General features: G+C 45.9%; 1 protein-coding gene across 2 annotated transcripts in view; it reads right to left on the bottom strand.

Moving 5' to 3' along the window:
- Positions 1-20428, bottom strand: part of TTYH2 (tweety family member 2) — an 87375-nt gene that overhangs the window by 51216 nt on the left and 15731 nt on the right. The window contains exons 2-3 of one of the 2 annotated variants that reach the window (XM_030208547.1): positions 5986-6158; positions 4553-4664 (exon numbers count right to left, since the gene is read on the bottom strand). In XM_030208547.1, coding sequence (XP_030064407.1) covers positions 4553-4664; positions 5986-6158 — 285 coding nt within the window. Of the gene's footprint in view, positions 1-4552; positions 4665-4909; positions 4954-5985; positions 6159-20428 lie in introns of those variants that run through there. The other variant, XM_030208548.1, reaches the window with a different exon arrangement.

The following is a 20428-nucleotide window of genomic DNA, read 5'->3' as shown; positions in this document are numbered from 1 at the left end:
CCATTCAGAATCCCAAGTACATAAGTATTGCCAAACTGGGACAGACCGAAGGTCCATCAAGCCCAGCATCCTGTTTCCAACAGTGGCCAATCCAGGTCATAACTACCAGGCAAGATCCTAAAACAATACAATACAAGTTATGCTACTTATTCTAGAAATAAGAAGTGGATTTTCCTCAAGTCCATTTTAACAATGGTCTATGGACTCTTTTCCTTTAGGAAGCCATCCAAACCTTTTTAACCCCCCGCTAAGCTAACCGCTTTTACTACATTCTCTGGCAAAGAATTAGAGTTTAATTATACATTGAGTGAAGAAATATTTTCTCCGATTCGTTTTAAATTTACTACTTTCTAGCTTCATTGCGTGCTCCCTAGTCCTAGTATTTTTGGAAAGAGCAAACAAGCGATTCGCGTCTACCCCCTAAAGCAGGCACTGCTCAGCCTAAACACCCCCCAAGCTCTACTGAATTGGAGACCAAGAACAGGAGCTATGAGACCAGGAGCTTGTGCGAGACCATCCACTGCCTTCTGGAGACAGAGATATGCTGGAGCGTTTCTCACGTTGTTGGATCTCAAGGAAGCCTACTTCCATATTAAGTAACCCCAGGATTGTTCGAATTACACATCTCTTGCCAATGTTCCTATTTTAGCTGAGCTTGCTGAAGCTCTCTGGTCAGTCACTCTTTTTAGTTCTGTAATGCACTTTGATCATTTTATAGGAGGAGCGGCAGAGCAAATGTTAAAAATAAAATAATTTGCTGAATCTGACTCAGACAGGTTTTCAGGCTTCATTCAGCACTGAAGCCTAAACCAGGGGCGTCGCTGCTATGGGGCCACGGGGGCCAGGGCCCCCGTAGATTTAGCCCTGGACCCCCCTACCGACGACCCCCCGCCTGCCCGCTCGCTGTCGCCTACCTGTGCTGGCGGGGACCCCATCCCCTGCCAGCCAAAATCTTCTTCCTTCCTTTCAGGTTTCTGAGTCTGACGTCCTGCACGTACAACATGCAGGACATGAGACTCAGAAACCTGAAAGGAAGGAAGAAGACTTCGGCTGGCGGGGAATGGGGTCCCCGCCAGCACAGGTAGGCAACGGCGAGCGAGCGGGGGGGGGGGGGTCGAGAGGGTCGGCGGCGGTAGGAGGGGTGTGGGCGATGATGATGGCAGCGGGGGGGGGGGGGGGGGTAAAATGTGCCCCCTCACCTCAGCTTTGGCCCCCCCCTACCACTGAAGGTCAGATACGCCCCTGGCCTAAACGTCCCTTTTTTCATGAAATTCGATTATTACTTGATCAAGCGGGTCAGGGGATCGTGGTGCTGTTGGATCGTGCTGTATTTCTATTAGAGAATTTGAACAGCATTGGAATGGCAGGAGCCCTTAATGACACCTCAAAGAGTGGCAGCGAGTGCTCTCCGCTGCATGGTCACATGGTAAGAGCAATCTTATTTCAGCCTTTTTACCCGCTGCAGTAAAAATGGCCTCAGCAAGTGGCAAAATCAGCTCCCGTTGCTAGCGCAGGGCCCTTTTTAGCACAGCTTAGTAAAAGGGCTGCTAAAAGCCCAGGTGAGGTTTCAGAGCACTCCTGCAAATGATGGTTAGTGGACTGAGAACTGGGTTCAATTCCCACTGCAGCTCTTCGTGACCCTGGGCAAGTCACATAACCCTCCACTGGCCCCAGCTATAACATACATATAATTTGTGAGCCCACTGTGGACAGACAGCTGTATGCAATGTGTACATCACTTTGGTTGTACCACAGAAAGGTGCTACACCAAGAATAGAATAATAATAATCCTATATAATAATTTGCACCTCCAACGTTCTATGTTTGGATGCCTGGGTTCGTAACACAATTCCCATTGCTCCGCCCTCTCGTCGGAATGTGATGACGTCAGAGGGAGGACCAATGAGAGGAAAGAGAAACCAGCACCAGCCAGCCACAGAACGTTGGAGGTGAGGATTCAATCACGGGAGAATCGCCTCCCTGCCTCCCTCCCTCCCCCCCTGGAACGCGGAGGAGAGGGGGGGGCTGGAACTCAGAAGAGTTCCAGGCCCCCCCTCTCCTCTGCGTTCCAGGCCCGCCCCCTCCCTCCCTCTCCTCCTGCCCTTCCGGAAACAGGAAATTAGGACGGGACCAGAGGCAAAGCTGAGACAGAAGGGAAGGCAGGCTGAAGCGCCGTGCCTACTCGCCTTTTACTGCTGCCGGCGAACCCCGAGGTAAAAACTTTTAAACTAAAGCGAGAACGCAGGAAGGCGAGGGGCAGGCGGAGGACTGGGAGAAGAGGGCAGACAACGCAGGTAGGGCTGCCACTCGGAGGGGAGAGAGAGGGAAGAAAGCGTGGGGGTCTGGAACTCAGAGAAGAGAGGGGGGTCATGGAACTCGGAGGGGAGGAGAGAGAGGGAGGGAGGCATGGAACTCAGAGTGGAAGGAGAGAGGGGGCCACGCTGGAACTCGGAGGATAACCTTGCTAGTGCCCGTTTCATTTGTGTCAGAAACGGGCATGTTTTACTAGTAATAATAATAATATGAAGGCAGCACCGTTCAGCCAGTTTTGTCTCCTGGGCAACATACTCAAAAAATCAAGCGCCCCACGTATGCATTTCCAAAATTCCCAAGTGGCCTGAGCTGAGCTACAAGGTGACATGTCTAGATTCACTATAATCAGCAGCAGCTGAGCAGAACCGAGGCTGGGCTGAGCCTTTGGCAGTATATCGTATGCATTTTCAGGATTTGCTGGGCTGAACTATCAGACAGACATGCTTCTGGGAGTTGATCGCCAATGGGTCAGAGCTCTGTCGGGCTTCCACAGACTTTGCTGGACACAGTGACTGCTCAGCATTGACTGGACAGCACCTCAAAAGGCACTTATATATATATTGTTTAGCCTTTACATTTTTGGATTTTGTATATTTGGAAGGCTTGTTTCATTGTTAGTTACCCCTTAATTTTTGATATATTTTGAATTTATACATTATGAATTACTAATTATTAAAACTTCACCGGCTACCAGTACAATTCAGGGCTAAATTTAAAACTCTATATCTGATCTTCAAGGCCCTTAAATGGAAAGGGAATTGGAACTTGATATACCGCCTTTCTGTGTTTTTTTGCAACTACATTCAAAGCGGTTTACATAGATTCAGGTACTTATTTTGTACCAGGGGCAATGGAGGGTTAAGTGACATGCCCAGAGTCACAAGGAGCTGCAGTGGGAATTGAACTCAGTTCCCCAGGATCAAAGTCCACTGCACTAACCACTAGGCTACTCCTCCACTCATTCCACCAATAAGAGCCAACCTCATCAGTGATGTCACAATGGCTTGATTGCCGGATACGTGACTCACTTCTGATATTGTGATGTCATAAGGGAAAGGGGGAAAGGGAAATGGGACTTGATATACCGCCTTTCTGAGGTTTTTTGCAACTACATTCAAAGAGGTTTACATAGTATATAAAGGTACTTATTTGTACCTGGGGCAATGGAGGGTTAAGTGACTTGCCCAGAGTCACAAGGAGCTGCAGTGGGAATCGAACTCAGTTCCCCAGGATCAAAGTCCACTGCACTAACCACTAGGCTACTCCTCCACTCCTATGGCCCCTAGTACTTCAAAAACAGAATGACCCTCTAAACACCTCCAAAGATATTAAGGTCCTCCTAACCACACCCTCTCCAAAAGACATTACGCGATGTGATACCCGCAAGCGAGCCTTCTCCGGAGTAGCCCCCACACTCTGGAATGCATTGCCTGAAAGGCTCCGCTTAACAAAAGACTACCTCTACTTCAGGAAGCAGGTGAAAGCTTGGCTCTTCAACCAAGCCTTTAATGGAAGAAGTAACTAACTTGTTAGTCTCACTCACACACACAAAGATTGACTCGGGCTGCACATACTGTAGCAGGACATGTTTATTCAGTCCTACCCTAGCTGAGATAATATTTAACCATCTCTCTGACCTCATGTGCAGCTTTCTTTAAATTAGTCGCCTTACATTCTAACTCCTCTTACTCTCTTACCTATCTCTATGTTCCATCTTTGCTTATACCCTACACTGTCAATTAAAATATTCTATTACATATTGTGTTGTCATTGTAAGTAGTAACTATGCCATACTTTGTATTGTTATTTGAATATTTTTACTGCTGTAACTGTCTATTGCTCCTGTATGATATATTCTTACTGTACACTGCCTTGTGTGAATTCCTTCAAAAAGGCGGTAAATAAATCCTAATAAGTAAATAAAATAAATTTGCAAGAAACATGGCAATCACTGAGCCTGGGAGGGATACTAGGGCTAATCTGATGTCAGAGTAAGGAGAGAGTGACATCACAGAACTTAAGAATGGCAGGAAAATTCTGGGGACAGTGTGATGTCACAGAATCAGAGAGCAGCAAAGAATAACAGGGATATTGTGACATCACAAAACGTATTAACACAGCCTCCTCCAAGAGATGGATTGGATTCCTAAAAGCAAGTTTTATCCAAGGAAGATGGCAGTTTACATTCTTACTAGCCCACATCACTGCCCTTCCCAACCCCTACCCACATCATCCTTACCAGCTCATCAATGCCAGCGAGGGTGTGATTGGCGTTTTCAAGGGAATACGTCAGCTGGTAGACCCCATCATTGGTTTCACTGTTTCCATAGAATCCAATCCCAATAGCGACACTGGTGAACAAAAACAAGTTGAAAAGGAATTATTTATATTTATAACTTTGCTCTACAATCTTAAAAAATCCTTTCCTGCTCTCCATTACCCACACCCTCTCTTCCCTGGGTGTCTCTCGATTTTTAATCTACCATTCTGCATAAGCCCAGGATTTAGAATTTAGATTACTATTTTAGCCTCAAATCTCAAAAATATAAAACCAGCATAAGGACTCCGAGTGAGTTCATATCGAGAGGAGTCTTACATTATTCCAGAGACAGAACCAGGAGGCACTGAATGTCACTGCTCAGAACACACAGGGGACTCTTCTCAGAATAATGCGACTCTCGCTGGGAGACAGAAGCTGAAACCCTTCCAGTCCTGTCATGCTGCAATGGAGAGGAAGAGGAACGGGTCAGCTCAGCGACACACAGCCCGTTACCTCCAGAAACAGAGGGCTCAGGAGACTAGCACAGCGATACATAAGTATTGCCACACTGGGACAGACCACAGGTCCATCAAGCCCAGCATCCTGTTTCCAACAGTGGCCAATCCAGGTCACAAATACCTGGCAAGATCCCCAAAAAGTACAAAACATTTTATGCTGCTTATCTCAGAAATAAATTCTCCTCTCTTCAATAGTCCCTTATCCCTATGTGTCCTTCTGTCTGTCCTGAATTAGATTGTAAGCTCTCTTGAGCAGGGACTGTCTCTTCTTCATGTTCAATTGTGAAGCGCTGCGTACGACTGGTAGCGCTATAGAAATGATTTGTAGTCGTAGTAAATAAGCAGTGGATTTTCCCCAACTCCATTTTAATAATGGTCTATGGACTTTTCTTTTAGGAAGCCATCCAAACCTTTTAAAAACCCCGCTAAGCTAACTGCTTTTACCACATTCTCCAGCAACGAATTCCAGAGTTTAATTACACACGGAGTGAAGAAACATTTTCTCTGATTTGTTTTAAATGTACTACTTTTTAGCTTCATTGTGTATCCCCCTAGTCCTAGTATTTTTGGAAAGAGTAAACAAGCGATTCACATCTACCCATTCCACTCCACTCAGTATTTTATATAGCTCTATCATATCTCCCCTCAGCCATCTTTTCTCCAAGCTGAAGAGCCATAGCCATTTCAACGTTTCCTCATAGGAAAGTCGTCCCATCCCCTTTATCATTTTCGTCACCCTTCTCTATACCTTTTCTAATTCCACCATATCCTTTTTGAGATGCGGTGACCAGAACTGCACCCAAGCCAGTCTCACCTAGTCCCTTCTTCCACCTGCAAGAAAAGTTGAAATTCCAGGGACAGGTGAGCTAGCTTTGGGTCAAGCCCAGAACTCACCAGCAGATGAGTCCAGCAACCACAGCCGTCCATGTTATGCAGCAGGATCTGGGCCTCTTGGTCTCAGCTGCCTCCTCTCTCTTACAGCAGCAAACACAGAGCAGGTACACAGCGAGGGCAAACAGGTTCACACCCAGGCAGACGGCAGCAGCAGCACCCAGAAACAGCAGAGACTAGAAAACAAGAAATGTTGGTTCATTACCACGGTTCTGTATGAAGTCATTCTCCATCAGCAACTGCGTAATGGACATAACTCCTCCTCGCTACGATTCCCTATTGTGTCTTTTACACATGAACCTTATTCTACCACTACATCACTTTGTAATTGTTCATACCAGAATTGGCGATCGCCTTTACGGTACTATGTATGCCACATTGAGCCTGCAAATGGGTGGGAAAATGTGGGATACAAATGTAAAAAATTAAAAAAAAATTTTTTAAATGAAGACAAATGTAGCTCCCACAATCCTGTTACATTTCCACAGAATTAAATCAGATACCAAGAGAGAACTCTGTAACGAAAACTCAAGGCGGCTTCCTGTCCAAAGATCACCTGACTAGGCTAATAGTGTAGGAAGGAATTTTTTTTTTTTACAGGGGTGTGTCTCCCCGCCCCCTCCCCCCCAATACCTTAAAATCCTCTCGGCTTTAGTCTTCATCCAGGCACTTGTAGGTTGCCTGGGACCTATTCTGGAACGTTCTCCCGGAACCATCCCGCCCTTCACAAAACAGGAAGTTACATCAGAAGGGGCGTGACGGTTCAGGGAGAAAGTCCCAGAGCAGGCCGCAGGCAACCTATGAGTGCTGTTCAAAGGGTGAAGACTAAAAGTGGGTGTGTGTGTGGGGGGGGGGGGGGATTCGTCACCAACACACCTAGTTTAAATACGCCGCTGGACCGGACAGTTTTAATGTGCCTTGCAGATGCAGCTGCGGGCAGCCATTTTGTGCTGTCAGCCTTAGCAATTACGGGGGATCTATATGGATACGTTTGGTGCCCCCCACCCGACTAGGACTTAAGATTTCAAATCAGGTGTCAGGGATTTATTTAAACAGAATTCTTTAAATTGCCAACAAATATTGTAATCTTAGTGATTGACAAGCTTGGGATACCCTGGACCCCAGAACTAGTACAATAGCAAAAACAGAGAACCACTGAACAGACATTTATCATCTAGCTGACACTGCTATATTGTACCACCTACTTATTTCAATGTTTAAAAAATAAAACATTAACTTATAATCATTTTTAAACTCAACTCTCGGTGGCCATTTTGAATCAGCGCCGAGTATCACCAACAGGAAGGATGCATGCAGGGCAGCGCTCCAGGCAGGAAAGAGGGGGCTCTTTCCTGCCCCGAAGGCGGAAGAGGTCACTAGACCACCAGGGCACTAGTAAGTAAAGGGAGGGGAGACTAGCAATCTGCCCATTTGTCCAGAAATCCGGACAAACGGGTAGATTGGCAAAACCCGCCCGGTTGCCCAGACATGCCCTCAAAAAGAGGACATGTCCGGGTAAATCCGGACATATGGTAACCCTATGTGTGGAGATTAAGCTGAAGACAATACAATGACACTATTCATCTGAGAAGCTCAAAACCAAGGATCAAGGGGGAGTGAGAGGGAGGAGCTGTAAAGGCTGGCCTGCGGGTGCCGTGGAAAGAGTAGAGTGTGTCAGTGCTCAGGAGCACGATTATCTAGGGGGAGGGGGAGAGAAAAGCAGCATAAACATTAGGTCCAGTGTTGCCAGGTGGGCGGTTTTACCGCCCAATTGGGCGGTTTTCCTCGACCCGCCGCGGGAAATTTTTGCCTGCGGCAGGTTGCGGTTTTTTGGGCTTCTTTTTTTTCTTTTGGGTGGTTTTCAGGCGGATTTTTCGGCCGAGGGGGGCGGGGTTAGTGACGTTCTGGGCAGGGCCGATGATGGGGGAGGCGGGGCCGGTGACTGGGGAGGCGGGACTGATGACGGTGGGGGCGGGGTTGATGATAGCGGGGGCGGGGTTGATGACGCGGGGTGGGGGTGTCAGGGGCGGGGTTTGAGTTTGGGCGGGTTTTGGGCTGGATTTAGGCTGGTTTGGGTGGGAAAAAAATTTTCCACCTGGCAACCCTGATTGGGTCAGTTGCCAGTTGCAAAGCTGACTCAGTTAAGCACTGGGCCCCCTAGGAGAGTCGGGCCTCTGTTGTCCCTGCTTAAAGCCGGCCTTCATCAACACCTGGGAAGTGAAGTGGATGACTTAGGCTTTTGTTTTATAGCTAGCAGTACAAAGACCTTCTTCAAAGCAAGCTTCCATGCAGTCTATGTGGTCTCATACTTCCCACTCAGCAGGAAAATACTTTCCAGGGATGTGTGTGCGCTTGAAATGACAAAGGAAGTCTGAACATTTCTCAGGTTCATGTCATTTTTAAACTAAAACAGGACAACCCTCACCCCCCCCCCCCCCCAATAATTTGTCCTGGGTTATTGATAGTGTGCCACTATTGCTCAGACAGTGTGTACTATGGACACCATCCTGAAGTGAACCCCCCCTCCCCCACATAAACCCCAAATTAAAAAAAAGAAATACCATAAACTAAACAAGCAAACTTTTTGACCAGCCTCAGGTTTAACAGTTTGAGATAATCAATAGAAATCAAACAAAATTAAAACATGGAAAAGAAAATAAGATGATCCCTTTTTTATTGGACATAACTTAATACATTTCTTGATTAGCTTTCGAAGGTTGCCCTTCTTCGTCAGATCGGAAATAAGCAAATGTGCTAGCTGACTGCGTATATAACAGTCTCTCATAGACAGTCTAGCAGGGTGGGTAGGAGATGTGTATGGGGACTTCAAAGCATTCCATAGTCTAGCAGGATGTTTGTGGGGAGGGGAGGGAAGGGTGATAAGCAGTGAAATACAACTTATGGTTTATAGTGGGCTAGAAAACCCAGATCCTTGTTAAGTCCTGTCCGTTGGGTGTCAAAATATTCAATCATTCTGACTTCAAAGGTCTTACGTTCTTGTATTGTTTTACAGTTACCTTTCAGTATTCTCACTCTGAAATCACTGGTACGGTGTCCTGGTTCTGTAAAGTGCTGTCCCACCGGGGTTGGGGCCCTACTGGCAGTATTGTTCATGTGATGTCTATGTAAATTGAATCTTGTCTTAAGCATCTGGCCAGTTTCTCCAATATAACAACCTTCGTTGCATTTTTTGCACTGAATGATATATACCACATTGGAAGATGAGCTAGACTATGGAATGCTTTGAAGTTCCCATGCACATCTCCTACCCACCCTGCTAGACCATCTATGAGGGACTGTTATATACACTGTCAGCTAACACATTTGCTTATTTCCGATCTGACGAAGAAAGGCAACCTTCGAAAGCTAATCAAGAAATGTATTAAGTTATGTCCAATAAAAAAAGGTATCATCTTATTTTCTTTTTTATGTTTTAATTTTGTTTGATTTCTATTGATTACCTTTAAGAGTGGACTAACACGGCTACCACACCTCTCTACTACAGTTTGAGATAAAAAGTCTCCAGGCTCATCTGCTGTGGGGGTGGGAGGGAGGAGGAGAAAGATGAAGGGTCTGTATCTGAAGCCTTCCCCTCCCTTGATTCCCTGAAGTCAAGGCTTCTGTTAGGCATCCAGGAAACAGAAGAACTTGTTTCCTTCAGTAAACAGAAATATTTAGGCAGATAAATGACCATATGGCCTATCCAGTCTTCTCCTCTCCCTATCACCGCTTTAGAGATCCTGTGTACTTGTCCCAAGCTCTCTTGAATTCAGATACTGTAATTTGTCTCCACTATTTCCATCAGGAGGCTGCTCCATGAATTCACCACCCTTTCCGTGAAGAAGTAATTGCTTAGGTTACTCTTGAGTCTGCTCCTTTCACCTTCATCCTATGCCCCTCATTCCAGAGCTTCCTTTCATTTGAAAGACTCGCCCTCCTGTGCATTTATGCCGTGTATTTAAATGTCTCTATCACATCTCCCCTCTCCCGCCTTTCTTCCAAATACATATTGAGATCTTTAAAGTCTGTCCCCATACGTTTTATGACAAAGACCACTGACCATTTTAGTAGCCGCCCTCTGGACCAACTCCATCCTGTTTATATCTTTTTGAAGGTGCTGTTCCCAGAATTATACACAATATTCTAAATGGGGGTCTCACCAGAGGTCTTACACAGGGGCATCATCACCTTTTTCCTACTGGTCATTCCTCTCCCTCTGTACCCAAACATTTTTGTAGCTTACACCGTCACCTTTTCTACCTGTTCCACTTCCTTAAGATCATCACATACAAACACACCTAAGTCCCGCTCCTCTTTTGTACTCAAAAAGTCATGCCGTCTCTAGTCATTAAACCTCATTAGTCCTTCCACTTGCTGAAGACAGAAAATACTGAGGAGCTGGACTGGATGCCATGAGAGATGTCTCAGTTTAGTTTTCAGTTCTCTATCTCCACCTGCTGGTTGGTGGACACAACTATACCAGAATAGTAGGAAACCACATTAATGGAAATACTGCTTGCTCTCTTGGGCTCTCTGATTGCGCTGGTAATTGAGACTCTTCTTGTTGCAAACCACTTAAAAATGCCATTTTGGGTTAAGGCATACAAAAATTGAACAAAATGAAGAGGGCAGTTTCCAAACACCATTTATTTGGGAACGGCATAGCTAGATGGGTTGGGAGCCGCTGCTCCCCCAAATGGACGTCCAACAGCATTGGCGCCTATTTTTCACACAATTTGTTGCATTTAAAAGATGCATCAGTGGCGTCGGCAGCCCGCTCTCCACTCCCCCCCGCGCCCTCAACCCGGTTACGCTTCTGGCTTTGAGTCTGTGGCTGAAAGTCTATTTCTTTTGACTGCAGCTGCCCTTTGCTAACTCAGGTGACTTCCTATTCTGTCTAATGGCTACGCCAGCCTCAACCCCATGCTCACCTCTCCAGTCTGAGCATAATGGGGCACAAATGCAGGTACATGTCATGTCGAAAACATGAAAAACAAAAAAGGCAACAGTCTACTTGCTACATAAAAGTCTATTATAAAAAGTAGACCGATACACATATATAAAAACAAAGAAATAATGTATTCAAACCAAGATAAAAGCAGTACCCGACGTGGCCACGTTTCGCCCGCAGGCTGCGTCAGGGGTAAAACTAAAAATCAGGGGTGATCAACATACCCCTTCAAAAAAAAGCTGTGCCTGTCAACAGACACTGCTCTGGATCAAAGTGCACAGCTTTTTTTGAAGGGGTATGTTGATCACCCCTGATTTTTTAGTTTTACCCCTGACGCAGCCTGAGGGCGAAACGTGGCCACGTTGGGTACTGCTTTTATCTTGGTTTGAATACATTATTTCTTTGTTTTTATATATGTATATCGGTCTACTTTTTATAATAGACTTTTATGTCGAAAACATGGAAATACGTAATGGAAGTATGGGCCATATCTGTCAGTGCTCTTGGGGCAGTGTGAGCTTCTTTGGTAAATTCAGCTATCTCCCAAAATTCAGCAGCCCAGCATTCCTCTTTGATGTTTTCATCATGAAACACCAGAACCCTGTTGCTTATTTTCTTTCTGCATATTACAAAAGTATGAAGCTGCCCCGAGGTCACTGTTAGAAAGCCCGGGACCCCTGCACTCTGGAGTTAAAGGAGCCCTGACCCACAGCAGCGTGACTGACTGCTGACACTGACTCAGAGGCTCTTATGAATGGAGCTTCTTGTTAACCCATTTCTTCCTGAGAGTCTGAAGCCTGGTCGGGCCTCCCATTGTGCTGGATTTTCCTTCCAATCCCAGTCTGCAGGTTCATCAAGGATACCCGGAGGCAACAACTGAACTAGGGTCAGAAACTTGTAGGAAGAAAGCAGCCCCTCTAAACATGAAGGCCTCACATTACAAAGCACAGATCGGGAACAAGCGAGCCGCAGCTATGGGGGGATGTGTCTACTGCCTTTGTAAAGAGAATAACAGGACTTGAAAGCTTCTAGCGGGGCTTAAAAACCCTCATCAAAATTATCAACATGGGTTTTTTTTTTAATTTCTAAGTTTGAAAACCCCTTCCTAGTCTGCCTCATCAATGTAGGTTAGCAAGGATGCTGCTGAACTGTTTATAATCAAACGGCCGTCTCTTTTCTATATTTTATGGCGTTCTTTTATCAATATTTCAAAGTTTTCATTAAATTGTGACTGTTTCGACAATGCCTTTATAGCAATTTTTAAATAAATGAAATGATCTCAATATATCAGTGAGGAGGGCAATTTTCAAATGATTTTACCTGGGTAAAACTGGTAGCTGAAAATCACCCTTTGAGGGCAGAATTGCCCTCAGTTTCACAGTACAGGCAATGTTACTCATGCTGCAGAGAGGCAGAACTACCAAGCAACATACATAACATAGTAACATAGTAGATGACGGCAGAAAAAGACCTGCATAGTCCATCCAGTCTGCACAACAAGATAACTCACATGTGCTACTTTTTGTGTATACCCTACTTTGATTTGTACCTGTGCTCTTCAGGGCACAGACCATATAAGTCTGCCCAGCACTATCCCCGCCTCCCAACCACCAGCCCCGGCACAGACCGTATAAGTCTGCCCAGCACTATCCCCGCCTCCCAACCACCAGCCCCACCTTCCAACCACCGGCTCTGGCACAGACCGTATGTCTGCCCAGCACTATCCCTGCCTCCCAACCACCAGTCCCGCTTCCCACCACCGGCTCTGGTACAGACCGTATAAGTCTGCCCAGCCCTATCCCCCCTCCCAACCACCAGCCCCGCCTCCCGATCCTGACTAAGCTCCTGAGGATCCATTCCTTCGGCACAGGATTCCTTTATGCTTATCCCACGCATGTTTGAATTCCGTTACCGTTTTTCATTTCCACCACCTCCCGCTCGATTTAACATAGTACAAGAAACACCTCAAAGTACACAGATTCAACATTAGACTCGAATGACGTATTCCAACCTTTCTGTACATCAAAAATATGAGCAACCCACCCCTCTGATCAATTGTTTTTAACATGTGGGATATTCCTTTAAACACCAACTTTCCCACTTGTTAGGAAGCAGGAACAGAAGCGCTTTAATTTTGAAAGGGAAATGCCATCTTTTAAAATTTGCTTGCAGGTGTGAGCTCATAGATCTATTCAGGATATAGGTGTAAGGACTCCACCCATCACAATATCCTTCTGCCTCCTCATCCCCACCTGCTTACTCTCCAGCCCATAACAACATCCAGAAGAAGGATTCATCTTCCCTCATCACCTTCTTTGCAGCTGCTTCACACCCCCCCCCCCCTCCATTATTCCACTGCACTTCTGTGCCCTGTGTCTGTGCCCTTACAGTCAATGCAGACTGGGGCTGGCGGTGTGCCAAGTGCTGCTGTACAATGCCATGGATTCCACCAGTCAAGCGCCAGCTTTATAGATCATACACGGTCATAAATCATCATCAAACATCAAAAGTACAAAACATGCCAGACCCATTAAGTTTCTGTTTCTAAATAATGTAGCAAGCATTAAAACTTTAGCAGTAAGTAAGCAATGGACAGAGTACAGACCATTGGGTATTCCGTGCTATTTTTCAAGTCCCTCCAATACTCCTTCTCAACGTTCACCAGCTCATGTATTCCAAGTATAGGGCAGATGTTCCAGGGCAGCTCAGGTGTGAGGTGTACAGCTGTGCCCCTCAGTGCTGCAGAAGGGACTAAAAAGCAGGTCAGTGGAGGGGAAGAGGTCAAGGAAGGACCTGGTCCACTGCAACAGTAGAGAATGAAAATAAGACACATTCTCTCTAAGAAATCCAGTCCAAGGAAGAGAGACTGAAAAAGCAATGGGGTGGGGGGAAGCAGGGAGGAGGAGGAGAAGGCAGCAGAGGGTGCAAGTGGAAGGGAAGAGGTCAAGATTGTTCATAAAATCATTTATGGAGATGCCCCGACGTACATGATGGACCTCGTTGACCTGCCACCCAGAAATGCTAAAAGATCTGCCCGGACATTTCTCAATCTACACTTCCCCAACTGCAAAGGATTAAAACACAAACTAACACATGCGACTAGCTTCTCATACATGAGCACGCAAATGTTGAATGCACTACTAACTAACTTGAAACAATCAACGAATTAGCTAACTTTCGCAAATCTCTGAAAACCTACCTTTTCAACAAGGCCTACCAAGAGAATCCTTAACCTAACTATAGCACTCCTCCACTCCACCCTCTTACTCTGAAGGTCTTTTCTATATAACCGCTTAGATAATTCTTTTTGTCATCCCTTGATCTCATTGTAACACCAATTGTATTGCTTACCCTGTACGGCGATGCCATAACAGGTTCTCTGTAAGCCACATTGAGCCTGCAAATAGGTGGGAAAATGTGGGATACAAGTGCAAGAAAGAAAGGAAGAAAGAAAGGAACTGGTCCATTGCAACAGCAGAGAATGAAAATAAGACACATTCTCTCCAAGAAATCCAGTCCGAGGGAGAGAGGCTGAAAAAGCAATGGGGTGGGGGTGAAGCAGGGGGGAGGAGGAGGAGAAGGCAGCAGAGGGTGCAAGTGGAAAGGAAGAGGTCAAGGAAGGACCTGGTCCATTGCAACAGTAGAGAATGAAAATAAGACACATTCTCTCCAAGAAATCCAGTCCGAGGGAGAGAGGCTGAAAAAGCAATGGGGTGGGGGTGAAGCAGGGGGGAGGAGGAGGAGAAGGCAGCAGAGGGTGCAAGTGGAAGGGAAGAGGTCAAGAAAGGAACTGGTCCATTGCAACAGCAGAGAATGAAAATAAGACACATTCCCTCCAAGAAATCCAGTACAAGGGAGAGAGGCTGAAAAAGCAATCGGGGTGGGGGGAGGCAGGCAGGGCCACCGAGAGACTGAGCCAGGCCCGGGCAAGGCTGCCCACCACTGTCGCCTTCCAAAATCATCTCAGTTTCCTTTTCCTCTTGTGTTTATGTGTTGTCACTATTATCGCTCCTCAGTTTCATTCACTTTCTTCTTCCCACCCTGCCAGGACCTTCTTAACTCACTTATCCATTTTATCAAAGTCTGTATGTTTGGAATTCAGGACTTTGATTTTTATCTCTTTCTTCTCTGCCTTGGCTGCTATCAAACCATATTATCTTCTACTGATCGCTGGTACTCAGGGATGAACCTACCCAGGCATTGCACACACTGCATATAAATACCAGGTTCAGTATTGCCACTTCCCTTGCGAATTCCATCAGGTTTTGTCTTTGTCGATGAAGGAAATATTTTCAATATTTTCAACAAAATTACCTTCCCCGAGGGTGCAAAGTAAATGAAGAGTGATCAAATGCTTGGAAATTCAAATTTGATGCCAAAAAAGTGCAGAGTTACATAAGTACACAAGTAATGCCACACTGGGAAAAGACCAAGGGTCCATCGAGCCCAGCATCCTGTCCACGACAGTGGCCAATCCAGGCCAAGGGCACCTGGCAAGCTTCCCAAACGTACAAACATTCTATACATGTTATTCCCGGAATTGTGGATTTTTCCCAAGTCCATTTAGTAGCGGTTTATGGACTTGTCCCTTAGGAAACCGTCTAACCCCTTTTTAAACTCTGCCAAGCTAACCGCCTTCACCACGTTCTCCGGCAACAAGTTCTCCATTTGGGTTGAGAAATCTGAAGGAGAACATGAAGCCAATATACATACTGAACCACGGCAGATGTCTACTATCGAGATAGACATAGGGGAAGCCACTGCTGTCCCTAGGATCGGTAGCATGAATCTTGCCACTCTTTGGTACTTGTGACCTGGATTGGCCACTGTTGGAAGCAGGATACTGGACTAGATGGACCATTGGTCTGACCCAGTATGGCTATTCTTATGCAAGACCTGTAGGGTCCATCCAGTCTGCCCAACAATTTGCCTAACATTTATGATTAAGCTATACCACACCCAAAAATCAAGGTGCCATTATATTCATCTCTATATTACAGGGTTGGCAAGCTTCAGTCACACAGTTACAGAACCTGGAAAAGAATCTGAAGGTTAGCAGCTCTCAGAATTGCTATAAATGCATACGCATGTAAAAGTCGCTGTATAACGCCATCTTTTCACTTAACTGAGTCACTGACCAGGCAAGAGAATCAATGGTGATAATTGCTTAGGATTTCAAGGTGGTCAAACTGTGTGAGAATAATAGAGGTGGCAGACCAGAAGAATGCCAGAGTTCAGGTAACTGGTGAGGTTTCACAAAGAATACAGTGCTCAGTTCTAAGTCAGAAGGAACATTGACAGACTAGAGGCAGCCCAAGATGTTGGCATCTACAAACGGACTTCACCCACTACCTCACAGAATGGAACAAAAGATGCAAAAACATATTGGATGAAATAGCACCCTTACGAACAAGAACCTTGCGTAAGCATAACTTGATACCATGGTTCAACGATGACCTGATAAAGCTAAAAACACATACCAGGCAACTCGAACGAGCATGGAAAAAAAACAAAAAATAAGCATACACTCAACACATGGAAACAAATACAAAGAAAATACAAATATGCAATAAGACAGACCAAAAGATCCTACCACAAAACTAAATTAGGGACAGACTACAAAGACACGAAGAAACTATTCCAACTTGTGAACAAACTTTTAGACACCAGCTTGGTCACCATAACAAATACAGGCATCCCATCTGCAGATAAACTGGCTAATTATTTCAATGAAAAAATTGTAAACCTATGCAACACACTACCTCAGGATAACCCCGAAAACTTCATCAATGAGTTGGACCCAACCACTGGTGAACACCCGGCCGACCGGACCTGACTAAACGTCACCCACCATTACCGTCAAAACTGTTGCCCAAGCGATAAGCCGGTTCTCCAAGACCCACTGTAAACTAGACACCTGCCCCATTTACCTAATGAAATCCGCCCCTGACCGCTTCATAGCAGACCTCACATCCTACATAAACTACATGCTCCAGCAAGGTCTCTTCCCTAAGGAAAATAGCAACATCCTACTCACCCCAATACCAAAGGATACCAAGAAAAAAACAACCAAAATCACTAATTACCGTCCAGTAGCATCTATCCCGCTGGTAGTCAAACTAATGGAAAGCATGGTAACTAAACAACTCACAGATTATATCATCAAAATCTCAATACTTCACGAATCACAATCAGGTTTTTGCCCCCTCCACAGCACTGAAACAGTACTAATTACTCTCCTAGCCAAATTCAAGCAGGAAATAGCAACAGGCAAAACACCCTCCTCCTCCAATTCGACATGTCTAGTGCATTCGACATGTCAAACCATAATATACTAACAAGATTACTAGATAAGTTCGAGATTGGTGGAAACATACTTAGCTGGATCAAGGGCTTCCTAACCACAAGAACATATCAAGTAAAATCAAACTCTAACATATCATCACCGTGGAAAGCAGACTGTGAAGTACCACAAGGATCACCGATCCTTTTCAACCAAATGATGACCCAACTAGCCAAGTCCTTATCCAGCCAAGGCCTTAACCCTTTCATATACACAGATGATGTCATCATATACATTCCTTACATTACCAAACTGACAGAAATCACCGACGAAATAAACCTCAGCTTGAACATCATGCACTCATGGGCAAATGCATTTCAACTAAAACTTAATAAAGAAAAAACACACTGTCTCATCCTCTCATCCCAACACAGTGCGGACAACCCCACAAGTGTCAACACCCCAAACTGCACCCTTTCTATCTCAGACAGCCTGAAAATCCTCGGCGTTACAGTAGACCGTAACCTAACGCTAGAGAGCCAAGCGGCATCCACAACAAAGAAAATGTTCTACTCAATGTGGAAACTCAAACGCGTGAAACAATACTTCCCGAGGAAAACCTTTTGCAACCTGATACAATCAATGGTACTAAGCCACATAGGCTACCACAATGGAATTTATGAGGGGTGCAAAGAGCAAATTCTAAAGAAACTCCAGACCGCACAGAACACGGTAGCTAGGCTCATATTTGGAAAAACGCGATTTGAAAGTGCAAAACCGCTCCGCAAAAAACTACACTGGCTCCCAATCAAAGATTGCATTGCTTTTAAAATCTGCACCCTGGTCCACAAAATTATCCACGGTGAAGCCCTGGGATACATGATTAACTTGATCGACTTACCAACTAGAAACACATCCGAATCATCACGGACATACCTAAACATACACTATCCAAGCTGCTTAGGACTTAAATACAAATCAACTTACGCATCCAGCTTTTCCTACATATGCACGCAACTGTGGAACGCACTACCAAAGACCGTGAAAACGACGTATGACCTCCTAAACTTCAGGAAATCACTAAAAACTCATCTGTTTAAAAAGGCATACCCTACCGATCCAACTTGGACAACGGATCCCTGCAACAAAAATCGAAATACGTAATGGACATAACACAACCCTCCCAATGAACGATTCCTTAATGTGGCTATGCCACACGAACACGATCTTACCATAACATCACTTGTATTTGTTCACACCGGAGTCTGCAAACGCCACTCCGGTCCTATGTAAGCCACATTGAGCCTGCAAATAGGTGGGAAAATGTGGGATACAAATGTAACAAATAAATAAATAAACCTTATGAGATGAGATTTAAGGCCCTAACTATATATTCTCTAGAGGAAAGAGAAGACGGGAACAACAGAACAGATTATCACCATCATGCCTGACGTGCACGAGTAGCAAATCTTTTTCAACACAAAGCTCTGGAACTAGGTTCACAATATGAAACTCTGAAGGTAGGAATGTCGTCTCCATGGAAAGGGGTGGTGAACATCTGCAATACCTTCCCAGAGGAGGGGAAGAAAACAAAATGCCATGATGAACAGAGCAATTGTTTCACTCCATCACCAAGATGAAGACACATTCCAGATAATGTCTGCTCAGTCTTAATCAAATGGCCTCTCTACTGTGTTTCCCCGAAAATAAGACACTGTCTTATATTAATTTTTGCCCCCCAAAATGCGCTAGGTCTTATTTTCAGGGGCTGTCTTATTTTTCGGGGAAGCATCGGGGTTGGCCCGCCCGCCCTCCGTCGCTCCCGGAACTAACCTTAAACGCCTCCTTTCACCTTCGCAGCAAGCAGCAGCAGAGCAGGCCACTCCTTCCTTCCGTGTCCCGCCCTTGCCTGACGTAACATCCGCGAGGGCGGGGCACGGAAGGAAGGCGAGGTCTGCCCTGCTGCTGCTTGCTGCGAAGGTGAAAGGAGGCGTTTAAGGTTAGTTCCGGGAGCGACGGAGGGGGGGCCCGGCGACCTCGGGTGGGGGGGCGGCCCGGGGGCGGCCTTGTCTGGCTCTCGGCGGCCCTGCTTTCAAATACAAATTTGCTAGTTCTTACTTTCGGGGGAGGCCTTATATCTACCAATTCAGGAAAACCTCTACTAGGTCTTATTTTCGGGGGATGTCTTACTTTCGGGGAAACAGGGTACAACTAGATAGTAAACATAGTAAATGACAGCAGAAAAAGACCTGCACGGTCCATCCAGTCTGCCCAACAAGATAAACTCATATGTGCTACTTTTTGTGTATACCTTACCTTGATTTGTACCTGTCCTTTTCAGGGCACAGACCGTGTAAGTCTGCCCTGCACTATCCCCGCCTCCCAACCACCAGCCCCGCCTCCCACCACCGGCTCTGGCACAGACCGTATAAGTCTGCCCAGCACTATCCCCGCCTTCCAACCACCAGCCCTGGCACAGACTGTATAAGTCTGCCCAGCACTATCCCCGCCTCCCGCCACCGACTCTGCCACCCAATCTCGGCTAAGCTCCTTAGGATCCATTCCTTCTGAACAGGATTCCTTTATGTTTATCCCACGCGTGTTTTAAATCAGGCCTGTCTGTATTTGTTCTCGTGTTTTTGGGACGCTGCACAAGCGAGAGATTTAGGACATGTTTTTAAGTCCCCTTTCTTCCCATTAGGGCTTCTTCGTCTGAACACGTCTTGAGAAGTCAGCTGGTTTGCTCTGGGTGACTTAGGATGAAGTATCCTGAGGAGTAGGGGCAGAATCGCTCTGTAATAATGCTCAGAGATGCCTCTTCACACGGCATTTGCTGGCACCGTGAAAAGCTTTCCTCGTAATAGCCTGGATGTGAGGAATGCCTTCAGCCTATTATGGCCCATTAGATACAGCAGCCCACTGACTCCTGTGACCATTTACTGGAAGAGGTGTACGCCATGTAAATGTTAAGAGCTTAAACCTTCTCCATTCACTTACTGACTTTCCATTTGTGGGACTCCTCTTTCCCACAGCTAGCCATCATATGCCAGACCTGGGGACAGAGTAGTCTGTCCCCTTCTTGGATATGCAAAATGATGTGACAGGGTGAGCATCGAGTCCGACACCCAATTGATTCAACACTGTGTGGCCATACACTCAGTGGCGTAGGAAGGGGGGGGCGGTGGGGCGGTCTGCTCCAGGTGCACGCCGCT

The sequence above is a fragment of the Microcaecilia unicolor genome, chromosome 6 (assembly GCF_901765095.1).
Source record: "Microcaecilia unicolor chromosome 6, aMicUni1.1, whole genome shotgun sequence".
Taxonomy (NCBI): Eukaryota; Metazoa; Chordata; class Amphibia; order Gymnophiona; family Siphonopidae; genus Microcaecilia; species Microcaecilia unicolor.
Note: the sequence above shows the minus strand (reverse complement) of the source record. Positions and strands in the feature narration are given on the sequence as shown.